The 20,261-nt window shown below is 42.7% G+C and overlaps 1 protein-coding gene across 1 annotated transcript in view; it reads right to left on the bottom strand.

The window, feature by feature from the left end:
- ATP7B (ATPase copper transporting beta) overlaps positions 1–9,905 on the bottom strand; it is a gene marked incomplete at both ends in the record, with an annotated part of 28,665 nt that extends 18,760 nt beyond the window's left edge. Inside the window, 4 exons of the mRNA XM_079549503.1 lie at positions 67–230; positions 1,468–1,704; positions 3,026–4,253; positions 9,657–9,905. Of these exons, the coding sequence (XP_079405629.1) occupies positions 67–230; positions 1,468–1,704; positions 3,026–4,253; positions 9,657–9,905 (1,878 nt within the window). The remainder of the gene's footprint in view (positions 1–66; positions 231–1,467; positions 1,705–3,025; positions 4,254–9,656) is intronic.
- Between the last annotated feature and the right edge of the window lie 10,356 nt (positions 9,906–20,261).

Genomic DNA, 20,261 nt, shown 5'->3' with positions numbered 1-20,261 from the left:
GAAAATGCTGCTTCTGAACCTGACATATCCAAAATCAACACACAGTTTGAAATATATGTTACTTACAAGCAGCTCCACATTTCCTTCTGTTTCTGATTGATCTTCTATGACAGTGGCTTCAAAACCCAAGTTGTGGATCAACTGTGCTATTTCAAGAGGCTGTATGAAGTCAGGCTCGTATTTTATCTCTGCTTTACCTGCCATCAGTGCTACCAACACTGAAACAATACCTGCAGCAGCAATAATAAAGAATGTTAGATAAAGCAGTTCAGTTTGTGAGGAAGAAAAGTCAAATATCACATGTGATTTTCAATGGAAACTGTAGCAGCTTAGTGCCATTTCATGTCTAGTGATCTCTCTTCTGCCTCCTCCTAGCATTGTTTGCCAGTCACAGCAGCAAAGTTTTTACTGAAATGCAGCCATACCAAAGTTCCATACAGCAATAGGAGGAGCTGCAACAGTTAGATGGGAAAAAAGGCTGTGGTCAGAGACAGAAAGAAAGTTCATGAACAATTCCTGCACTGCTCTACCCCGGCCTTCTTAATTTTGCAAAGCCCTAACCAAATCCCACTGGATATTGGGCTCTTTTTTTTTTTTTTTTCCCCAATCTAAATTTACAATCAAAAAGCAAAGCATAGAAGTCACAGACAACAAAGCAAATTGCTAGTAATTTCTTTATTTTTTATATCAGTGCAGGGAGACCATGCATTGGGAAACTGCAGACACGGGAATCAGTAAGCAATACCCAAGTAAGGCATGCTGACACGCATTAAAGCAGGCAATGCTGATGCTTGACTGTTCATTCTCTGCATGGCCAGCCTGCAGACTTCTAACCTGACAAGACTTGCTGCGCCTAAACCAATATAATTACCCAGGCACTGGAGCCATGCATTTATTTGTGCATGCTTGTGCAAACATATGTCAGAGAATAAGCTTCATACCACAAATGTCAGAGCTCTCAACAGCTTTGAAAGTGATGGAATGCTCTGTAAAGAAGCAAGGCCCTGAGAACAAAATAAGAACAACTTTTCTGTTCTTGTTTCAGGGAATAATTAAGGTTGGAAAAGACCATTAAGATCACCTTGTTCGACCATCAAACCATCCGCACCATGACCACAGACCATGCCCATGGGCAGCCTCTGCCAGTGCTTCACTGCTCTTTCTGAGAATAGATTTTTCCTGATATCTAACCTGAATCTCCCCTGGTGCAACTTAAGGCCATTACCTCTCATCCTAATTTGAAATATTGATCATATTCCAACCACTTACTATTACAAAACAATTATGTCCATCGTGTAGGCTCACTAGACACACAATGACATAAACACATTAGCTCTACAAAGAAAATATTAAGTCTATTTAACCACAAGATGTTCTACCACAAGGTGTTCTTCCATTGACCATGCAGAATACCTTTTCCAACCAGCAGTCCCTCAGGACTCATTACGGGAACGTCAAATTTATTACCTTCTTCTTTCTGCAAATGTCTTTCAATGGTAGACACACACGATGCACAGGTCATGCCAGTGATCTGTAAAAAGCACTTCTTGGCTGTTGCTCCGCTGGGCTGGTTTGGCTCATCAGGATGAGGGCTGTCTGGAAGTGCTTCAGAGACACAACCCTGGCCAGAAGGCTCTGGGACTGGAGGCTGCACCGTGGTGTTACTGGCATCAGGCCAACGCTTGTATTCTCCTGCCCTAATATCTTGAACAAATGCACAATAAACTGAACAGACACCAATTACAGGGCAATAGGATGACACAAAACTACAAGCAGGTTACAGCGATCATGCAAAGTCCCTTATTTGTTTGAGAGGTGACACAGTAATCTCTGTTTCTTGGTGGAAGAAAATGATAGATTGTTATTACATATATAATACACACTCACCTGCACTACTTATATGACCACTTAACTCTACACAACTCTTTGTCACTTTCAGACAGCGAGTGCCTCCAATGTCAGTGCCTAGATCAAAGAGCTACCTTAATCTGACAGCTACCTCTGCTCAATAAGGATACATGGGTATCTAGAGGGTCTTTATTCAGCACAGAGCACAAACCAGCCTCCTATTCATCTTGTCTTTGTTACCTTCTACACAGCTCATAGCGCTTGGTCCCTAAAAGGGAAAGGAAGAACTTCACAACAGGTTGCTCTTTATGACACAACAGTTATCATGCAAGTACTACAAAATGAGCAGTGGAAGGATTTGCTGCACTCAGACCTCAACTCATGCATCCCACAGCAATCATCTTTGCTCTCTGCCAGATAAGAGCAACCAACAAATAACCCTCCTGGCTATAGCAGTGCTCTCAAATCATCTTCCTAAGAAGGTTTGTGCAAAGGAGCAAGAGTTGCTTTTGAACATGTTAAGCGCAGAGGTTCCTCTCCTTTTCCATAGACAGGAGCTCTCCCACCAACAAGTTATGAAAGAAACAAATCATAATTTAACATCATACACAGACTCCTCATCTGTAGCTGTTCCATAGCTTCAGAAGGATTGGATCTGTGAGAAAAACAATTGGTTATTTGGGGTTTAAACCAATGCATTTGAGATATACCACACCTGTAACTTAAAGGAAATTTGTTCTGAGCTGAAGCAAATAAATACTGCTGCTTTTGAAATTTGCTAGAGAGGAGATCATGCACCATAGCACCTTCTTAAACATTGAGCATGTATACAAATTCCACAAACTGTGCTGCAGCTAACATGTAAAAGTAGTGTTGGCTCCCAAAGACTGCGCATCTGGGCATTCATCTTGCTGACAGCAAGGCTTAGGTCCCTAGCATTAATTCTCAAGAAATAAAGATCAAATGATTCAGACACTAAGAAGGGATTTTAGCCAGAAAAAGATTGGTTTTAAATGAAACATCCTTAAGTTTGCGTGTTTTTGGAATCTGAATTTGGAATTTAAATTAAAACAGTCAGTTTGACAGATCTCACAGCATCCTGTAGGAGGCTGGAGGAGCCCATAGGAGGAAACCTATTCCAGTGGTAAGGGCATCACAGAAGACAAAACACTGTTACCTGTCAGCAAAGATGCATCAAACCCCATTTCTTCTATGGCAGCTCTCAACTCCTCTCCATTCGTGTTTGCTGGATCATAATGTATGGTCCCAGTCTTGTCAGCTAAAGAAACTGCTACATGCTGCACACCTTGTCTCTGAGATATTGTTCCTTCTATGGACTGTACACAGGAACTGCAGGTCATGCCATCAATCCTAATAACAGCTGTGCACGTTGTGTCTTTCAGTGGCTCTCTGAAGAGATCACACACCAAAGCAGGAGATTGAGATGACTGGCTATTTGCTTCTGAACTATTAGGGAGGCAAACTTTAAAGTTCCCAGGTGGAAGGGATTCAATAGCTTGCTGCAAAGCAGGCAAGGTAATTAAATTTGGGCTATACTGTACAACAGCACATTTATGCTCCAAGGAGACTTCAATACTTTGTATGCCTGGAAGAGAGGATATATTTCCTTCAATGTTTCTGACACAAGATTTGCAGTGCATGCCTTCTATATGTACAGTCACCGTAGCTGTGCTGCTCTTGCTGGCAACCAGCGGATGCAAACCCTCACTCTCAAGAGATGCTGGTGTCTCCTTGGGGTCTGCACTCTGCAGGTTCCTGGCATCAAGCACACCAAGCTTCAAAGGTGCCGATTTACTTTTAATGGTGCAGTCGTACCCCAGGTTACTGATATGGCTCCTAAGTTCCTCAGGCTGAATGATGTAAGGATGGTAAGCAATAATTGCTTCCTGGTTACCGAGTGACACTTTGATTTTTGCCACACCGTGAAGCTTCTTAATCTTTCCTTCAATGCTGGTGACACAGGACTGGCACGTCATGCCTTCTATCCGAAGCTTTATTACTGCTTCTCTCGAGCACGGCAAATTTACAGACACTGGTGCCAACTTTTCTTCTGCTATGTTAGCATCAAAGCCCATATCCTCTATTTCTTGGCAAATCTGTTCAGCGCTTATTTCTGACTGTAGATATTTTACTAAAGCATTACTCAGTTCAAGGGAGACTTTAATACTCACAACACCCTTAACTTTGGAAATTCGTCCTTCTATCGACTGCACACAAGATTGGCAAGTCATTCCCACCACACTGACTACAACAGTGCGTTCCTGGGAAGATGGTGAGGGCACGGCTTCAAAGCTCTCCTCGTAGCCCATGTTGTCAAAAGCAAAATTCTGTTTCATTTCAGGTTCCAGCGCGCAGCTAGGAGGAGAGTCAGCATTGGACAAAACCTAAAGAGCAAAATAAAAATGTGTGCATCCTTACTGCTGTAAGCAGCAATATTCCATTTAAGTGTTTCTCAGCATTGATTTACACTTGGAATACGTTACCAGTTAGCTAAAGCAAAATGTCCTCAGCAGACCCAACCCAATTTATCTATAACTGAAGCACTCTCACCATGCAGCCTGAGCTCCGCTCTTCCTTGCAGACTGCCACCTGCACAGAGGCTCACAAGAGGAACCACACTGAACATCCCTCCACAAACGTGAGCAGCTAGCTCAGTTCGCCCCACTCACTATGAAAACAAAATAAAAGGTCCACAGAAAACAGATTCAGTAACTCCCTGAGAGCCTGAAACCAGGCAGGACCAGCTGAATGCTATCTGCAGAACTGTACACACATGCACAAGAGTTTGGATTGTCTGCATCTACAGATTTCTGAAGTTTAAATCTACAAAGATTTAAAAAACAAAAACAAAAAAACAAAAAAAAAAAACATACATGTATGCAGATGCTTCCACCATCTTTTAGTTTCATCCACCCCTTTTAGAGGTCCTAATAAAGAGGCACCTGATACTGAGCTACAGGAACCTGCTGGTTTGATCCAATGCCAATCTTCAGGGCATGATAGCCATTACTGAAGTAGATTAGCCCAAAGTAGACTATGCATCAATCAGATTGTGATCTGCAATACTACAATTCTATGGTTCAGTGCACTCCATTCAATTGAAAAATGAAGCATTAGTGAAAATTACAAAGGCAACATATCTTACAGATGAGGTAATCAGAGCATAAGTCTGCCATCAAAGGACATTGCGGACATCAAGTCATGAGGAAGGCACAGAAGGGGAGGGACAAGCTCAAGATCCTTGGGTTTCGAGGAAAAAACATCAAATTTCATTACTGTTACTTAAAGTAACTTTTTCTTCTAAAAATCTAGATGGAAGCTGCTATGACAAATCTATTAACTTGCCTGTGAAGCCATCGGCCCTCTACCCCTTACTTATAGCACCTAATGATGGGCATTACAGCAGTGAAGGGACAGGAGGAGGAGTCACCAGATCAGGCTCAACAATATTAATCTCATTTCTGCTATGAAGAAAACTGTCTCCTTCGTACAGCATGGATGAGAATTACTTAGGCTGCTTATTAACACTAGGCTGCACCCAGTCCATTTGATGCAGTATTCAAATTTTGTTTCATGCTTAGACAGCCTGTGAATAATGAATGTCTGGGTCATGACCAAAATGAAAAAATTAAAATTTGTCTTCTCTGTGCTGTATTTATTAGAACAGGAGGCCCTTATTTCCTAGGAAGAGCAACTGCTCACAAACAGACAGAGCCATTGCTTCAGTTACATGCAACATTCCTCTGAATCTCACCTGCAGGTGAAGGCAGAAATGGGCTTCCTGAAGTGCCCGTCACTGTACTGAAAATCAGTTCCCTGAGTCTTTGCCATGAACAATTATGGAGGACTGTAAATAAACTGAAAGCAAATGAGTCTTCAGTCTTGACTCCCGTTAGTTGTGCAAGCTTGGTTTACAGAACCACATCATGAGGCTGGCAGGGCCCTCTTGTACAGAGGGCCCACAGCTGGACCCATTACTTCAGGTGTGGCCTCACCAGAGCTGAGCAGAAAAGAAGGATCACATCTGTTTACCTGCAGGCAGTTCTTTGCCTAGTGCAGCCAACAATACCAGTAGCCTTCTTAGTGACAACAGCTGCTGGGTCACATTCAGCTTAGTGTCCATTAGGACTCCTGGTTTAATGCCACCAGTCCTGTAACAACCAGCACCCTGCCGCAAAACCACGCAACAGTACCTGGGCTCACTGCATGCATGGCATAACCACACTGTGTGTCAGGGGCCATGTGAATTTCACTGAGGCTGGCCCCAGAAGAGTGGATAATGAGAGGCCACAGCCACCACAGTACCACAGGTGCTCAGAACAGCCCAGAGCTGCAGCAAATACCTTCAGCTCTGCAACACTACGGTGCAGCTCCTTGCTATCTTGGGGCAAGCCTACCCTCTGTGCCCAGCTCCATCTGTCTTGTGACTATGCTGCAGGGATGCTGGGAAGAGTTAAATGGATTTTAGCCCCTATCCCTCATTTGACTCCCTTACTCCCCCTTACTCTTCCACATCAAGTAGTGCCTGGAATAGCACTTCCCCTCGTTTTGCACTTCCTTCCCAGAAGTTGCTGAAATCCTCAACATAAATCATAGAATCATCAAGGTTGGGAAAGGCCTTCAAGATCATCTAGCCCAGCCATCCCCTACCACCAGTACTCCCCCACTAAACTCAGTGCAACATCTAAACATTTCTTGAACATCTCCAGGAATAGTGACCAAACCGCCTCCCCTGAAGAAGGGCAGTCCCCGTCTTCAAAATAAAATATAAACAGTTTATGGTTCCCATTTAAGGGCACAAAAGGCATGCTTACTTCCTCTTATCCGTGCCTTCCCAGTTTAAGATAACAATATAATAGAATCACAGAATTATAGAATGTCCCAAGCTGGAAGGAACGTGTATGGATCATGGAGTCCAACTCCTGGCTCCACACATGGCCCAACATTTGGGAAAAGGCCCATTTTTAAAGGAAACTGTCTCTCAAATACCATATTTTAAATGGTGTTCAAGCACTCACTTATTTTAATGTCTGCCCTGAGAAGCTTATTTCAGAATTGTTCCTTGTCTTCTCCCGCCTATCTCTCCACCCCCTTAGAACCCAGCAGAGACTTTGGCCATGGTGGGAAGCGCTTATCTTCACAAACACCCAGCAAAGCAGAAGGCCTAACACACTACAGGAGCTCACTGTGTGCATTTACTTTGGCTCAGATGACAAAGGCTTTGGTGTTCTGCATTTTCTGATGAAACAGCATGAGAGCAGAGTGACATCACACAAGCATCCTTCTTGCCTGCTCCTGTCCACTATGCTTCTGGCAGCAACTTGTAGACAGAAAATAGGCAGTATCACAGCTTTTATGTCCTTCTTTGTCCTCTGCCCCATGCTCACCAACCACTTCCATTTTTCTAGGTACCTAGAGACATAAAAGCAATTCAAATTCAATTTATAAAAAGACTGAAGGGCATTTCCTGCCATTCAATCTTTTGAAAAACATAAAAGCAACGACTGATCCTACTGTTTTAATGCACCATTAGTCACAGAAACACCAGAACTTGACCATCACTTGACACTTTGCACAAAGAGCCATCACAATTTTTTCAAGAATAGGTGAAAACGTTTGGTTCATCATTTAGCTAAAACGGGTGGTCTGAAGGAAAAAAACAACCAACTCCGTAGCTCCCTGAGCATCTCCCTAACCGAGATCCCCCCGTGGCTCCTTCCCAGGGCTGGAGCTGCATTCCTAATCCAGACATCCATCTCCCTGTTGCTGCCACACTGCTTCTTGTTTCTCCAGGTTGTACCACCTCACGCCTCGCAAATCCTTGCCACAGATGCCCCCCCTGTGCCTCGGATACCAATTTTCATATCCTGAAATTAAAGAACCAGGTTTCTCCTCACAACGCCAGGCTGTCAGCAGGCAGGGACACAGGGCTTGGCCTATTCAGCAAATTCCTTTCTGCCTCTCCCTGCCTGCTTGCCCACAAACACCAGGTCTCACTTAGCCTCTCACCTGGCATATCTGAAGGTTTTGAGCTGCCCTTCTCCCCATGCATTCTCAGGCTGAAATTGGCTCTTGCCCTCTTAACTTGAAGCACACAGCTGCCAAAGAAGAATGGCCTCATCTGTGCTGCTTTTTCACCTTTCCTGCTCTCCTCTTTCACAACCTGCTGATTCACAGCATAGGATTCAGGCAGGCAGTAGCACACTACTGGAAATCCACATGCTTTTTAAATACTTCAGATGCTTTCCTAGTTTGTTAGAGGTTGCCAGTGAACAACAAAATGAGGGCAGAACAGCCTCAGGAACATCAAAGGTCCACAGTCTTTAGTTTCATGCCTACAGAAGCATCATTTCTAGGTGGCAGGAGACAGAAATTCAGTTCCCATCCTTCTTAACAAATCTCAGCACAGCTTGCCCATCCGTCTTGTTAGCACATTCTGTTTAACTGAATCAGGCCTTAAATGCTTGTTCTTCCTTTCCTCTTCCCCTTGTGAAGATGAACATGCCAGTAGTCACCTATGTTAGTATCTACTTCTAACATGGCTCTGTATTCACCAAATAATTCCTGAACGCTAAAAGAGGGGAAGAAACCCCCTCCCCAACTGGAAATTGTGAAGCAATGAGAATATTATTTCAAAGTCACATGTTCCATTTGGAAGCAGGACTCTCTATTACACAGAAGATGGAGAAATGTTTGTATACTTGTTTCTGAAATGATACCATATCCACACACTATATTTGATAAACTTTAGAGACCCAGAGGGTGCTTTTCAGTTGAAGTGAGCTATATAAATCAGACTTGGTCTAGTGGGGAAAAAGAAAAACCTTCTTGCAAATCGATGGTTTCTAACACAGAATTAAAGCAAAATGCTTTGCGATGCTCCTGGCTGCGATGGGAGCGACACAATATACTGCAATGAACTGAATATAGGAGAGGGATCTCTTGGCAGAATAAAGTTATGTCATGACTGTTTTACAGCAAGTATTTACAAAGTGAGAAGTAATTAGAGAGAGACCAAGCCTTCAGTACAGCCAGTCTGTCTTTGTTGTTGTTTCCTTCCAGCCTGACTCTGATCACTTAAGCCATTCGGAGTATACATTGTTTCAAAACACACAATATTTGTTCTTAGAGTTTGCTCCCCTTAAACATACAATTAACCCAAATTATTGCAATTTGTAATATTAACTTTTAAAAAGCAAAATCTTTTTTTTTTTTTTTTAATAAGACTCTTAATGTTTTTATCAGCATTGATGTTCATGGAGAAGAGTTCTGGAAAGATCAATCTCCAAAGTATAACTCTGAATTAAAAACTAAATAAAACATTGCCACAGCTACATTCCCATGAAGTTTTGTTAATGTCTCCCCAGTAGTTATAAGTAAATGACATACCTAGAATTATGATGTTTTAATGTTTCTGCAATTTCTGTGATTCCAGAAAATAACCCAGCACAAGCACTTGAGCAACTCAAGCAATCACAGTTCATAAGGAGAAGCACTCATTTGTTTCCCTACTAAGAACCACCACTCTATACTATTAGGTGAAGCCAAAAGAGAACGCTCATTAGCTAATGATATAGCATACCTCATTACCATTTGCTTTCAAAGATTAATTTCAGAGACCTCACAGAGGCCTTGGCAGTGTACTACTTGTTAGAGGGCATGGAGTCAGCTGAGGATTGAAGCGATTCGCATACAGAAGGTTTAGCACATCAATATACAATCCACATCCAGCACATCTAGCTTTAAATTCTCCATTTCCCCACCACCACACACAGCAGCTCACCGACCTGCTTTCCAGTTGTACTGACTTCTGGCATTCCCATGGAGTTACGCTGCAAAACTTTCTCTTCTTTCTGCAACTTCCTGCTTGCTTCTAGCGGAGACCCCGCTTTGGACCCTTCACCAATAATCAGTAGTTCAGGCACATCGTGAGCTGCCTGCCGCTTTCGAACGGACACCAGGGTTATGTTTTTGTTGTTTAAAGTAGCGAGGCAGGACAGCTCCCTTCGCATTTTATTGTCCAATTTTCTCTCCATTATCTTTGCCGGCTTTAAAGATCTCAGATCCAAAGGAAAGCTTTTCAAGAGAAGCTATTCAGTGCCTTATCAGCAGTTCTTTTTTCAGCTACTTTTACAATGGCCTGGGGAGTTCTCATCAACGTGCTCATTAGGCATGCATAATGAAATCCCAGATGTAACCTGTGATCTTTGTGTACACTGCTCGCTGCACTCAGCTACCTCCTCTCACTGCCAGTTGCATTGCCTCCCACCAATTGGCATCCCTTGTGCTTACCAAACCGCATTCAGCGCTGCTAATCTTTGCGCACGGCATTGCGGCCAGCTCAGCCTTTCACAAGCTACTCAAACATGACCTGTGTGCAGCAAGCCGGTGCATAATTAACTCAGTCAGGCATACCCACAGTTCCTACAAAGGGCGACGGTGCTTTTCCCCTTCCTTTTTCTCTCAAGGATTTCTTGGGCTAAAGATGGTGCCCGCTCACATTTTAACCACGCCTGTGATTATATCGTTCAGTAAGATCCCTGGACTGAAGGTCTTTCATTCATTTGGAACAGTCCTTCATTTCAGAAAGGAGAAAAAGAAAAGACTGAGTACAGTACTTTTGCTTTTTAAATTGTACCTCCTTGCCACCATCAAGCTTAATTACTAAATAAACAAACAAACAGAAAGCTACACCAGCAATTAGTGCCAGGAAGAAAAAAAAAAGGGGGGGGGGGGGCGGCTATTTCCTTGGGCAAACCCAGTTCCTCTCATCAGCTACAGGGACATCTAACTTAGCCACACACAACAGCTAACCACTGGAAGCATCCACAGCCAAGCTGGGTATATTTTCCTGAGACTGCCTGCAGCAAATTGAGAACATTCACAGCACTGTTCTAACATGATAAGTAGGACCTCAAGTTCCCTGAGCCTTCAGCACAGCCATCCATTGCTAAAGATACCCCTAAACAGGTCCCTGAAGAATGGCCACGTAGGGAATTTATACACTATGGTCAATCTACCGTCAGTTCACACCCTCCCTGAATAAGCAGTGACCTCACTGCATGGGCAAGCCTTAAAATAATCCCCTTACATTTAATCAGAAGCTCTTGGATTTGGAAAACATCATCAAATTTACTCCCATGCAGAGATGAGCACACAAGATCAACACCTCAGGAAACCTGAGGGAACACACATGGAGCTCCAGCTGGCTGGCAGGACAGGTCAGATGCTTTCCACTTTTACCTTCACATCCCTCACCTCTCTGACACAATTATTGATTTGAACCAAGAAATGGAAAGTGCAATTGTTGGATTTACATGAAAATATTTTGTTGCAGTGTCTTTATATACTAGAGCTGTGTCTCCATGCTACAGATACAAATGTAACTAGAAAATCTGTTTTTCTTCTTTCTAAAACAAATCAATTCTCTGATCCCAAATCAGAAATTCAGCTCTGAGTAATAATTCTACACCACAGAAATTTCAAGTTCCAGAATGTCTAAGGGAACAGAAATTCCAGTTTTCAAATAGCTGTCAGGTGAGTACTTGGTCCATTCACTTTTGATAGTATCATTATTATTATTCAAAACATCCCAAGCCCTACCTAGCTTGTTTCTACAAGTAACTGGTACTGATGAGATATCATGCAATGAAGCAAACTGTATAAACATGGTGTTGTTTGGTATTTTTTTCTCCTCCTTTCAGGTCCACCCCACCGAAGCTCAGCTTTGGCTGAAGGAATAGATATTTATTCAGTACCCTCTCCCCAGTTTCTCTCACCCATACCTTCCCCCCTCCCCCCCCAGATTCTGAGCAATTCTGAAGTAAAAATCTGTTTGTTTCTAGAAGCAGCATCATCAAGTTCTTACTGAGTGCCCCCACAGCCCTTTGGCTTCAGCACAGTGCTGAATGCTGATGCAGAGGCTGAGACAAAGGATTGTGTTTTGAAAGTAGATAGAAGTTTTCTAGCACTCTTCATGTGAAAAGGCTATAAGATATATTTCAACAAATCTAATGCAATAGGATGTCAAACACCCATTTAGGCAAGGACTCAAGCAGAGATAGAGAGTAGTGGAGAATGAAGTCTGCAGAGTTGAGTTACCAGCACCAGCCTTGGATGAGCAACGCCATTCCCCAAAGCAGAACCATCCAAGAATCTTGTAAAACAAACAAACATTTCAATTTACCTTAACAGAGGTCCTGCTTGATCCCAATCCCTCTACAGTTCTCTTGTGGGCCAGGAGGGAGGTTGGGAAGGCACTGCTGCCTATCTCACCTTCCAACAGCAGCACACCCTGCTTCCAGGCTGGGTTTTGCACAGCCGGGCAGCTTTACCAGGAAGCATCATCCAGGTGTGGTAGTGTGAGATTTAGATGGCAGGTACAAAATACCTCTGCTGCTTTCACAGCTCTTTGCTAGTGCTGGGAGAGATGGTTTTGTTTATGTGAAAATGCAAAGCATCCAAAGATAACTAAATCCCTTTGCCTTAAAGCTTCAAGAGTTCATAAAAACATAAACTTCCCTCTTTATATAACCTGCTACTATCAGAGAATGCATTAAGCACATAAAAACTACAGGTCTTCATGCAAATGCTGCTTCCTGTGTGAATTCATCCTTAGCTTTATAGGATGATTAGTCCTGTGCCTAATCCCTCTGGCTCCTCGCGGTAGGAAAGCATCTTAAAGTATTCTTAACAGTGCCAGTAAGATGAGAAGCTTGGGTTCAAAGAAAGAATCAGTGGCCTGGAGGCAAGGGAGTCGCATTGCCTTAATCTGCCCAACAGACAAGAGGAACCAGTTGGAACACCTTCACATCACGTCAGCACAGGGGTGGACTTAAGCTTTTACACACCATGGAAATCACTATGAAATCACCATTCGAATGTAAAGTTCATAGTTTCTATACTTTCCTCTAGAGATATCATTTCAAACCACAATAACAAAATGCACCCAAACAGTGACATCAGGCTAAAAACAAAACAACTTCACATCTGACTGTATTTTGGGTTCTTTTCCAACTGTCTCAGTGATGCAGCCAGCTAAAGTTATTGAAAATTTCCCCTCATCCCAGCAGAGCTAGAATGACTTTGGTTTTGACTACAGGAATTGGAGCTTCCAGGAAAAGGAAAAGAAAATAAGTTACTGCAAAGCTTGTAGTAACACCAACAACAGTCAAGTTCAGTCATATTAAGCAACAGCTGGAAGCTTGGTCACATTCCTGGTACTAAACGCATCCTTGAGTTTTCCAAACTAACTGCCAGACTTACTGCAGGAGAAAAAAAGACCCTTGTATCACTTCAGTGGGAACAAACTGGTCTGTTTCCTCCCTTTACCAGCATTTGCTTTCAGTTTTGTGCCATGAAATCAGATGGATGCCTCCATGGGTACAACATTGTAAGCAAGTTGGCAGCCAGCAGATCCCCAAATCTTTCTGTAGCCTGAACAGTACACATAGCAGCAGACAAGGAAGTGTGATCACATGTAACAGCATTTCTTACGCTGTGAGAAATAAAATGAAGCCTTACAGGACTCTGAAATTCAAGGAATCAAATCCATACCTGCCATGAATAAAATTGCTTAAGAGTTGACGACCTCATTTCAAATCAGTTCAGACTTTGGCTCCAGTTTTTCAGGTAGCAGCTTCAATCTTCTCTAAATATTTAGAAACAGTTTGTTTGCTCTAAACCAGCAGAAGTCAGCGGAGAATCTCTTCGGTAACAGGGCTCAGAAACGCAGACTCATTTTTTGATCCCATGGCTTCTTCACAATAGCAAACTGTGTGGACTTGGTACTCTGCCTGCTTTTAGCAGTGTTGATTTCAGAACAATAATTTCTGTTATCTGCATTTATACTGCAGGAATTTGTTTTTAAGAGCCTAGAAACTACCAAGCTGATCGTATTACCCCCGGAAAAGACACACCTTTGGGGGCAGAGTTTAAGTGCAAAGAACAATCACCATCTGCATAGGCTAATTCAAGTCCAGATCTGCAGTAACAATTCATCCAGGTGCGTGGCAGAAACTGTCAGGCAGCACCACTTTGCAACCAGGATTTTCACTTCTTTTGAATGGAGAATCTCTGAACTTTCCATTAAGTAAATGGGAATACTGACTTCTTTTCGTTGTTTTTAAAGTAAGCTGTTGTTTACCTTGTTGCAGGCAAACTAATAGTAGGCTCTAAGATGCCCTGCCAAACCTGCAATTAAATTTTTCCTTAAACAGATCAGGAATGTAAGCATGTGTCTTCAGTGCCACCCAACTATTCATATGCTATGAATCTGTCTCAGATGTAGAGCCCACGCTTTGGAATTACTATTAGTTCCCTTCCAGCATTTGCCTCGTCATTCTTGTGGTCATGTTTGATGGCCTCAGAGAGAGATTGCATTTAGATGAGTCACCTGACACTATGTAAATAACACAAAGCACATCATAGTGAAAAAAGGAAGGAAGGAAAGAGAGAAAATTAAAGAAAAGGGAAAGAAATAAAGAAAGAAGAGAAAAGAAAGGAAGAATGTAACTTGGATTTAAACCTGTATTTCTGGTCCTACAGCCAGTGTTTAATCCCAAGTCAAACTGCTTGGCCTTTTTATAGGAGCTTATTTCATCCCATTCCATTTCTATTCAGCATAATCACCTTCACTTCAAGAGAAAGACAAACAGCATCTGGTGTTTGCATTATAAACACTATATATAAAATACAAATGCATTGCCTCTGTTAGGACAGCCTAGATATGTAAGGCAAATCCAAATTCACTTTCTCTTAACTATTGTTGCTGTCTGTCTTAGGCTGGCAGCTGTTGAGAACTTCTTTGCAGGAAGAGAAGTATTTCCAGCAATTCCCAGCTGTAAGAAAGCTTGATACCATCTCATCCCAGCCCAGCACTCAGGCTCCTCACACATCCACACCTCTGCAAAGAGTTCTAACAGCTTTCCCAGCATTCCAGACAAAACTCAGCCTACTGAGTGGGCTTACTGCCTTTTCCATCACCTAGGAGTACTTTACTTCTTCCCCAATCCCTCTGGACTGGTTGCCATTACTGGGCAGAAAAACATGAAGGTGTTTAGTCCCTCCCTGTGCCTGTGAAGACCGACTCCAGGTGAGCCTGGACATGGCTGCAGAGTGACCCCAAGAGCACTCTGCGAGCCCAGAGCACAGCCACAGCACAGCCCTGCTGGCACAGGTGAGGGAAGCTCCCACACTCCAGCTCTGCTCTCAAAAAAGCTTTTCTTCCTGATTCTGAGGTCAGAAATGTGACAGCCCTGTGGCTGGTCCCCTTTGCCATGGCAGGCAAGTGAAGAAGGTAACCTCTGATGAGGACATCGTGGGTGCACAGGGTTAGGAACACAGCAGTTCCCAGTAGTCAGAGGTCCAAACTGTAGCACACGAGTTGCTGTTTAGCTAACCTATTTACAGTACTTATGTACAAAAACCCTGTTAATTATTTGCTCTTCAGGGCCAGGAACAGCACTGCACTGTCCAGGTTTAATATTGAGCACGAACTTACTGTCAGCTCTCATGCAAGAACCACAGCAGAAAGCTTCCAGCTTTGTGTCAAGGAACAAAGCGTACTTCAGAGTGACCAGGAAAATACACATTGCTTTCCTGGATAGAGCAAAACCTATTCACTGCAGAGACTTCTTGAAACTGAGCAGAGAAAAAAACAAAACAAAAAGATTAACTTGCTGTTATTTTGTTTCTGATGGAATATCTGATAATGATTCCATACTACATCACATAACAAATACAACAAACAGTGAGGAAAATTCAGGTGGAAATGTCAGAGATAAAGTGACACAGATGAATGTAAAACAACAAGGAAACTGCTGCTGATTTTAAGCAATCCCTTCAGCACAAAGATATCCTTCAAAAAACATCTAAAGGAAATAGCAACAGAAAGGGTTATAGAAATTTCCATCTGAAATACTGAACACCTGGACTGAAGAAAGCAGTTGCAATTCTGCAAATAATACATACAGCATCTCCCAGGTTGCTTTCTGTGGTGTACAAACTGGCTCATCAAAACTGAAACTGAGTGCAAAGGCACTTTGTTCATTTATTGCAGGAAGACCTGCCACTTAAGAGCAGTTCTGTGCTACAGAAAATGGATGTTTCTGCCACGGACATTTGTAAAAACTGATGCATACTTCTGCTTGGTGGAAGGAAAGGTGGTGACTCAGGGACCTACTTTTAAGCAGCCTTAGTTCAGCTCCTAATGGAGAGTCATTGAATCTATGCTATGGGAGAACTGCCGACCTTTCAAGCTTTCTTTATCCCCACAGTGGAAGGTCAGAAGAGGTGGCAAGGCACAGCGCCCGCATCTCTCATGTCTGGACTAGCCAGCCTCCTGCAGCAATAGTAACTCTCTTCTGTCCTGCTTTGCAGACAGATTCTGGCTTTTTTCTCTTTCCTGATCAGTGCCAACAAGCCAGGCACGACTACAGAATGCAAATCCTGCCCTGACCTGGATTCACAGGAAACAGTTTGGGCTCCTGTACAAATAGCACTGCCCCTTGCCTCCTGAAACTGGAGGGATGCGCACACAAATACAGCACACAAACACATCCTGAACAAGTTAGCGCAGGCTTTTGTTTTTCAATCTGTGAATCCTTTTAGTCTGACACTAGGGGTGCCTATTTCTGGAAAAAAAACAGACTCAGCAAAGTTTTGCATTTTCCTGAGCAGTTTCATAATGGTTTTAAACAGGTGTTAGGGCACTACTGTGTTAGAGATAGTCTTTCACCATCTCTTTCACATTCTGACTAAGTGCATACAGCCATACAGACGTTAGGATCTGCATAAAGAAAAAGGAAAAGAAAGAGGAGTTCAGGTCTGCTATTACCGACTCAGAAATGGTGCGCATTGCCCTCAAGAACCACAAACTTGCAGCTGAAAAGCTGGGACTTGAAGTGAGTCTCCACGTTATTTTGCAAAGTTAGGAACATTACCAGGAGGGCTGCAACACCCCATTTCTGCACAATCCCATTTCTGCCCGTGCTCCCAGTCTCTTGAACTCATTTCTTTCGTCTGCCCTGATGATGTCAGCCACCTCTCCTCCTGTGGACTGTTTAGGAGGACTGACAGAGTCCATGGGAAGTTACAATTCCAGCAGTGGAACTGATTCATTTTCCTATGTACCCGTTGTCCAACAGGAACCACTCATGTAAAATAATCTCCTGTTAATAAAAAACCACGCTTTCCACTGAGGTAAGCTGCCTGTGATGAGATAAACATACGTTACAGGAATTCTGGCAAAAATTCTGTGTAGATCCAACCTGCTTAATACTGAATTGCTTTACCATAGTACATTGCTTCTGCTAAATAAATAAATAAATAAATGCCAGGTTTTGCTCACAGATACATAATGCAAACACTCATGTGTGCTGGAATATCAGGCTAAGAAGTAAAGCTGACAGTTACAAATACATATATCTAGAATTGCTTGGATTTAACACATAGTATAGCACACCAGCAAAAACAACCCCCTAGTGTTTTGTCCTAGATACGTGTTGCAATTTATTTCTAATACTTGTTTTTTGCTTCACAAATCTTTAGAATACATCTGGCCCAGTTTTATTTCTGCCTCCTGCTACTATGCAAACAAGAACAAATGTAGTAAAACATGTAACAGCCTAACACAAGAAACGTGCAAAAGGGAGAAACTTACTGTGTACATGAATGATCTAAGATTCCTTCTGCTAAAAATGGTCCCAGGCATTTTGCCAGCTAAGACAGTCGCCATGCGTGAGAAACTCAGTACTACACAGTGTGTGTTCCAGAAAGAAAGCAGCCAACTGTATAAGAGAGCATAAAGGACCACATGACTGTCATACGAATATCCTCACACTGTATTAATCCAGTTTCTTTGTGTTTGTTATTTGGCAGTAGTCTTATTTTACCAACTTTCTTGTATGTGGAGCCCTAAGTAAGAATGAGGCTTAGAAAAATGTACTTAAAAACTGTCCCAAATGCCTTGCACACTTGAGGAGAACATTGTGAGTGGATTCTGTCATTTGTTTTCAATACTGCTTACTTGTTTGCATAGATCTTCCTTCAGAGTGAGGACTTCATAAGGAAAGCAATTAAAGGGGGACAAAAGTGCTTGCAGAGGCAGCAAAAGATGAAAAACTTGGCACATTTCTGTGAGGGTAAGAACAAAGCCAACTTCATGACATGGCTCATTTAATTTCTTTGGCACGTTGGCCACATGAATTTCTCCGGTCAGGACTTTTCATAGCATTCTCAGCGATGCAGTAGGAACATTGCAGAGAGCTCAGCACTGCTTTGCTGATGTTACTGGCAATATCTCACAAGCATGCACACAGTATCTTCTGATACACATGCATGAGAGTTGTGAAATGATGACATTCCAGTTAGGCCGTGCTGGACAATCACACATTAAAGGTATCCTCCACAGTACATAGGGCTGTTGTACAATCAATGAATGTACAGATGTTATAGTTATGAGGTATACCAGAGAGCTTGGCTACGTAGTTATTACAGCAAAGCAGAAAAGAAAGGACTCTTACCTGTATCCTGGGCTCACTCATGAAACTCCAGTGGAGCAGAAAAGATCCTTCCCCCCTAGCAGTCAGCTCTTAAATGGGTCTAGGAGAGGTGGATCCAAGCTCCATCTCTTCCAGTAGCACAGGTGAATTGCCTTCACCTGTGCTCCCATGGCTGACTCATTACTAGCCTCAGGTGATCAATCACAGGTTCAGGTCGTGATTCAGCAGTTCCCATACAGCTGTCAACAACAGTTTTCACACTGCTCACATCAAAGGCAGAATATGCTATGACTAAAAAAAACCAAACTAACAAAACCACTTTGAATGTATTAATACATCTTTTTTAAATTGCTACTGAACAGACTACAGAAAAAAACAAAACTAAGATGGTCAACAGGCTGGAGAGCCTCTCCTGAGAGTAGAGGCTGAGAGAGCTGAGGCTGCTCAGCTGGAGGAGGCTCTGGAGGATCTCATTAATGTCTGTAAATCCCTGAGGGAAGATGCCAAGAGGTCAGAGCCCTGTGAACAACAGAACAACAGAACAGAACAACAGCAGCACTTCTGTGCTGTGTGCATGATGGAGTACTGGCACAGGAAACAAAGCATTCCAAAAGCTTATAAAATACAGAGGAAGAACTGCAAAAGAAACAGAGGTACTACTGCGTTGTCAAGCAAAACATCTTCCAGCTGCAAATACAAGTCTGATGTAGTTGTGCCAAGGCTGGAAGAGATTTCAAAATTGTTACTTGAATTTTACAGTTTGTGCCTGTAGCAACTTAGTTTCATAGAATCATAGAATGGCCTGGGTTGAAAAGGACCACAATGATCATCTAGTTTCAACCTCGCTGCTATGTACAGGGCCAATATCCATTAGCTTTCCTGCTGCCAGCACTTTGCAAGTTGGTTTCTGTCAGTGTATATTTTCTCTCCACTCCACAAAGATTGTAGCTTGAGAAGTGATTGACAAAAGACCATAATCTCTGTGATTCTTTTATTATTCTCATTAGCCAGAGAGAACCAAGAGGAAGCTCCAAAGAAAGGATTTAGATGCCTGTATCGGGACTTCAGCAGTTTCTATGAAGAAAAACACATCTGAACCAGGGAAGTAGTGGTTACAAGGAGACTCCAGGCAGAAACAATGCAGCTGTTCTTCACAGCCCTTTGCACCTAGTCTATGTCTTTTAAAGAACTGTTTCTCTGCTTAGCATTGATAAGGATCTGGAAAAGTTGTATCAGAATATCTTTTCAAAGAAGAAATTCAACCTAAGATTCATAGGTTCTGAGGGAGTAGCCATTAGCTCCTTTTCAAGTCAGTGATGCACAAATCTCATCAGCTAAAATAGACCAGACTTGTTCCCTAGAAAAGCTATGCCTCTTCTCTGCACCCAGTCAGCTTGATGACACAAGAGAGGTGTCTTCAGCTAAGAGACATCAACCTAGCACAGATCCCTTCTGCAAACATCTCATGTGCTTCTCAGGCAATTGGTCTGCTGGGGAAGCAGACCAGTTCTTCTGCTAGAACAGAGGGAGAAGAAATAGTGCCAGTTGCACACAACTTAGGAAAACAGCTGGATCGGAAATTAAACGCTAGATTACATTTGCTGGACTTCCCAACAGAACTGTTCCAATGTAACTGCTCACCTAATGGCAGACATGCTGTCATAAAAGTTACTGTCAGTTGTACTTGAGACAGGGATGAATACTTAAACAAAAACTTCAGTAACGATTAATAGAACGCTAACTTCCACGGCTTGACACAGTTCCATTCTCATTCCCCATCTGAAAAAGAATCACAGAATCACAGAATTGTAGGGGTTTGAAGGGACCTCAGAGATCATTGAATCCAGGCTCCCTATAGCAAGCTGCACAGGTAGGCATCCAGGTTGGTTG

Source organism: Tetrao urogallus (assembly GCF_951394365.1).
Source record: "Tetrao urogallus genome assembly, chromosome: 1".
Taxonomy (NCBI): Eukaryota; Metazoa; Chordata; class Aves; order Galliformes; family Phasianidae; genus Tetrao; species Tetrao urogallus.
The sequence above is the reverse complement of the archived record's forward strand: the minus strand, read 5'-3'. Positions and strand labels throughout refer to the sequence as shown.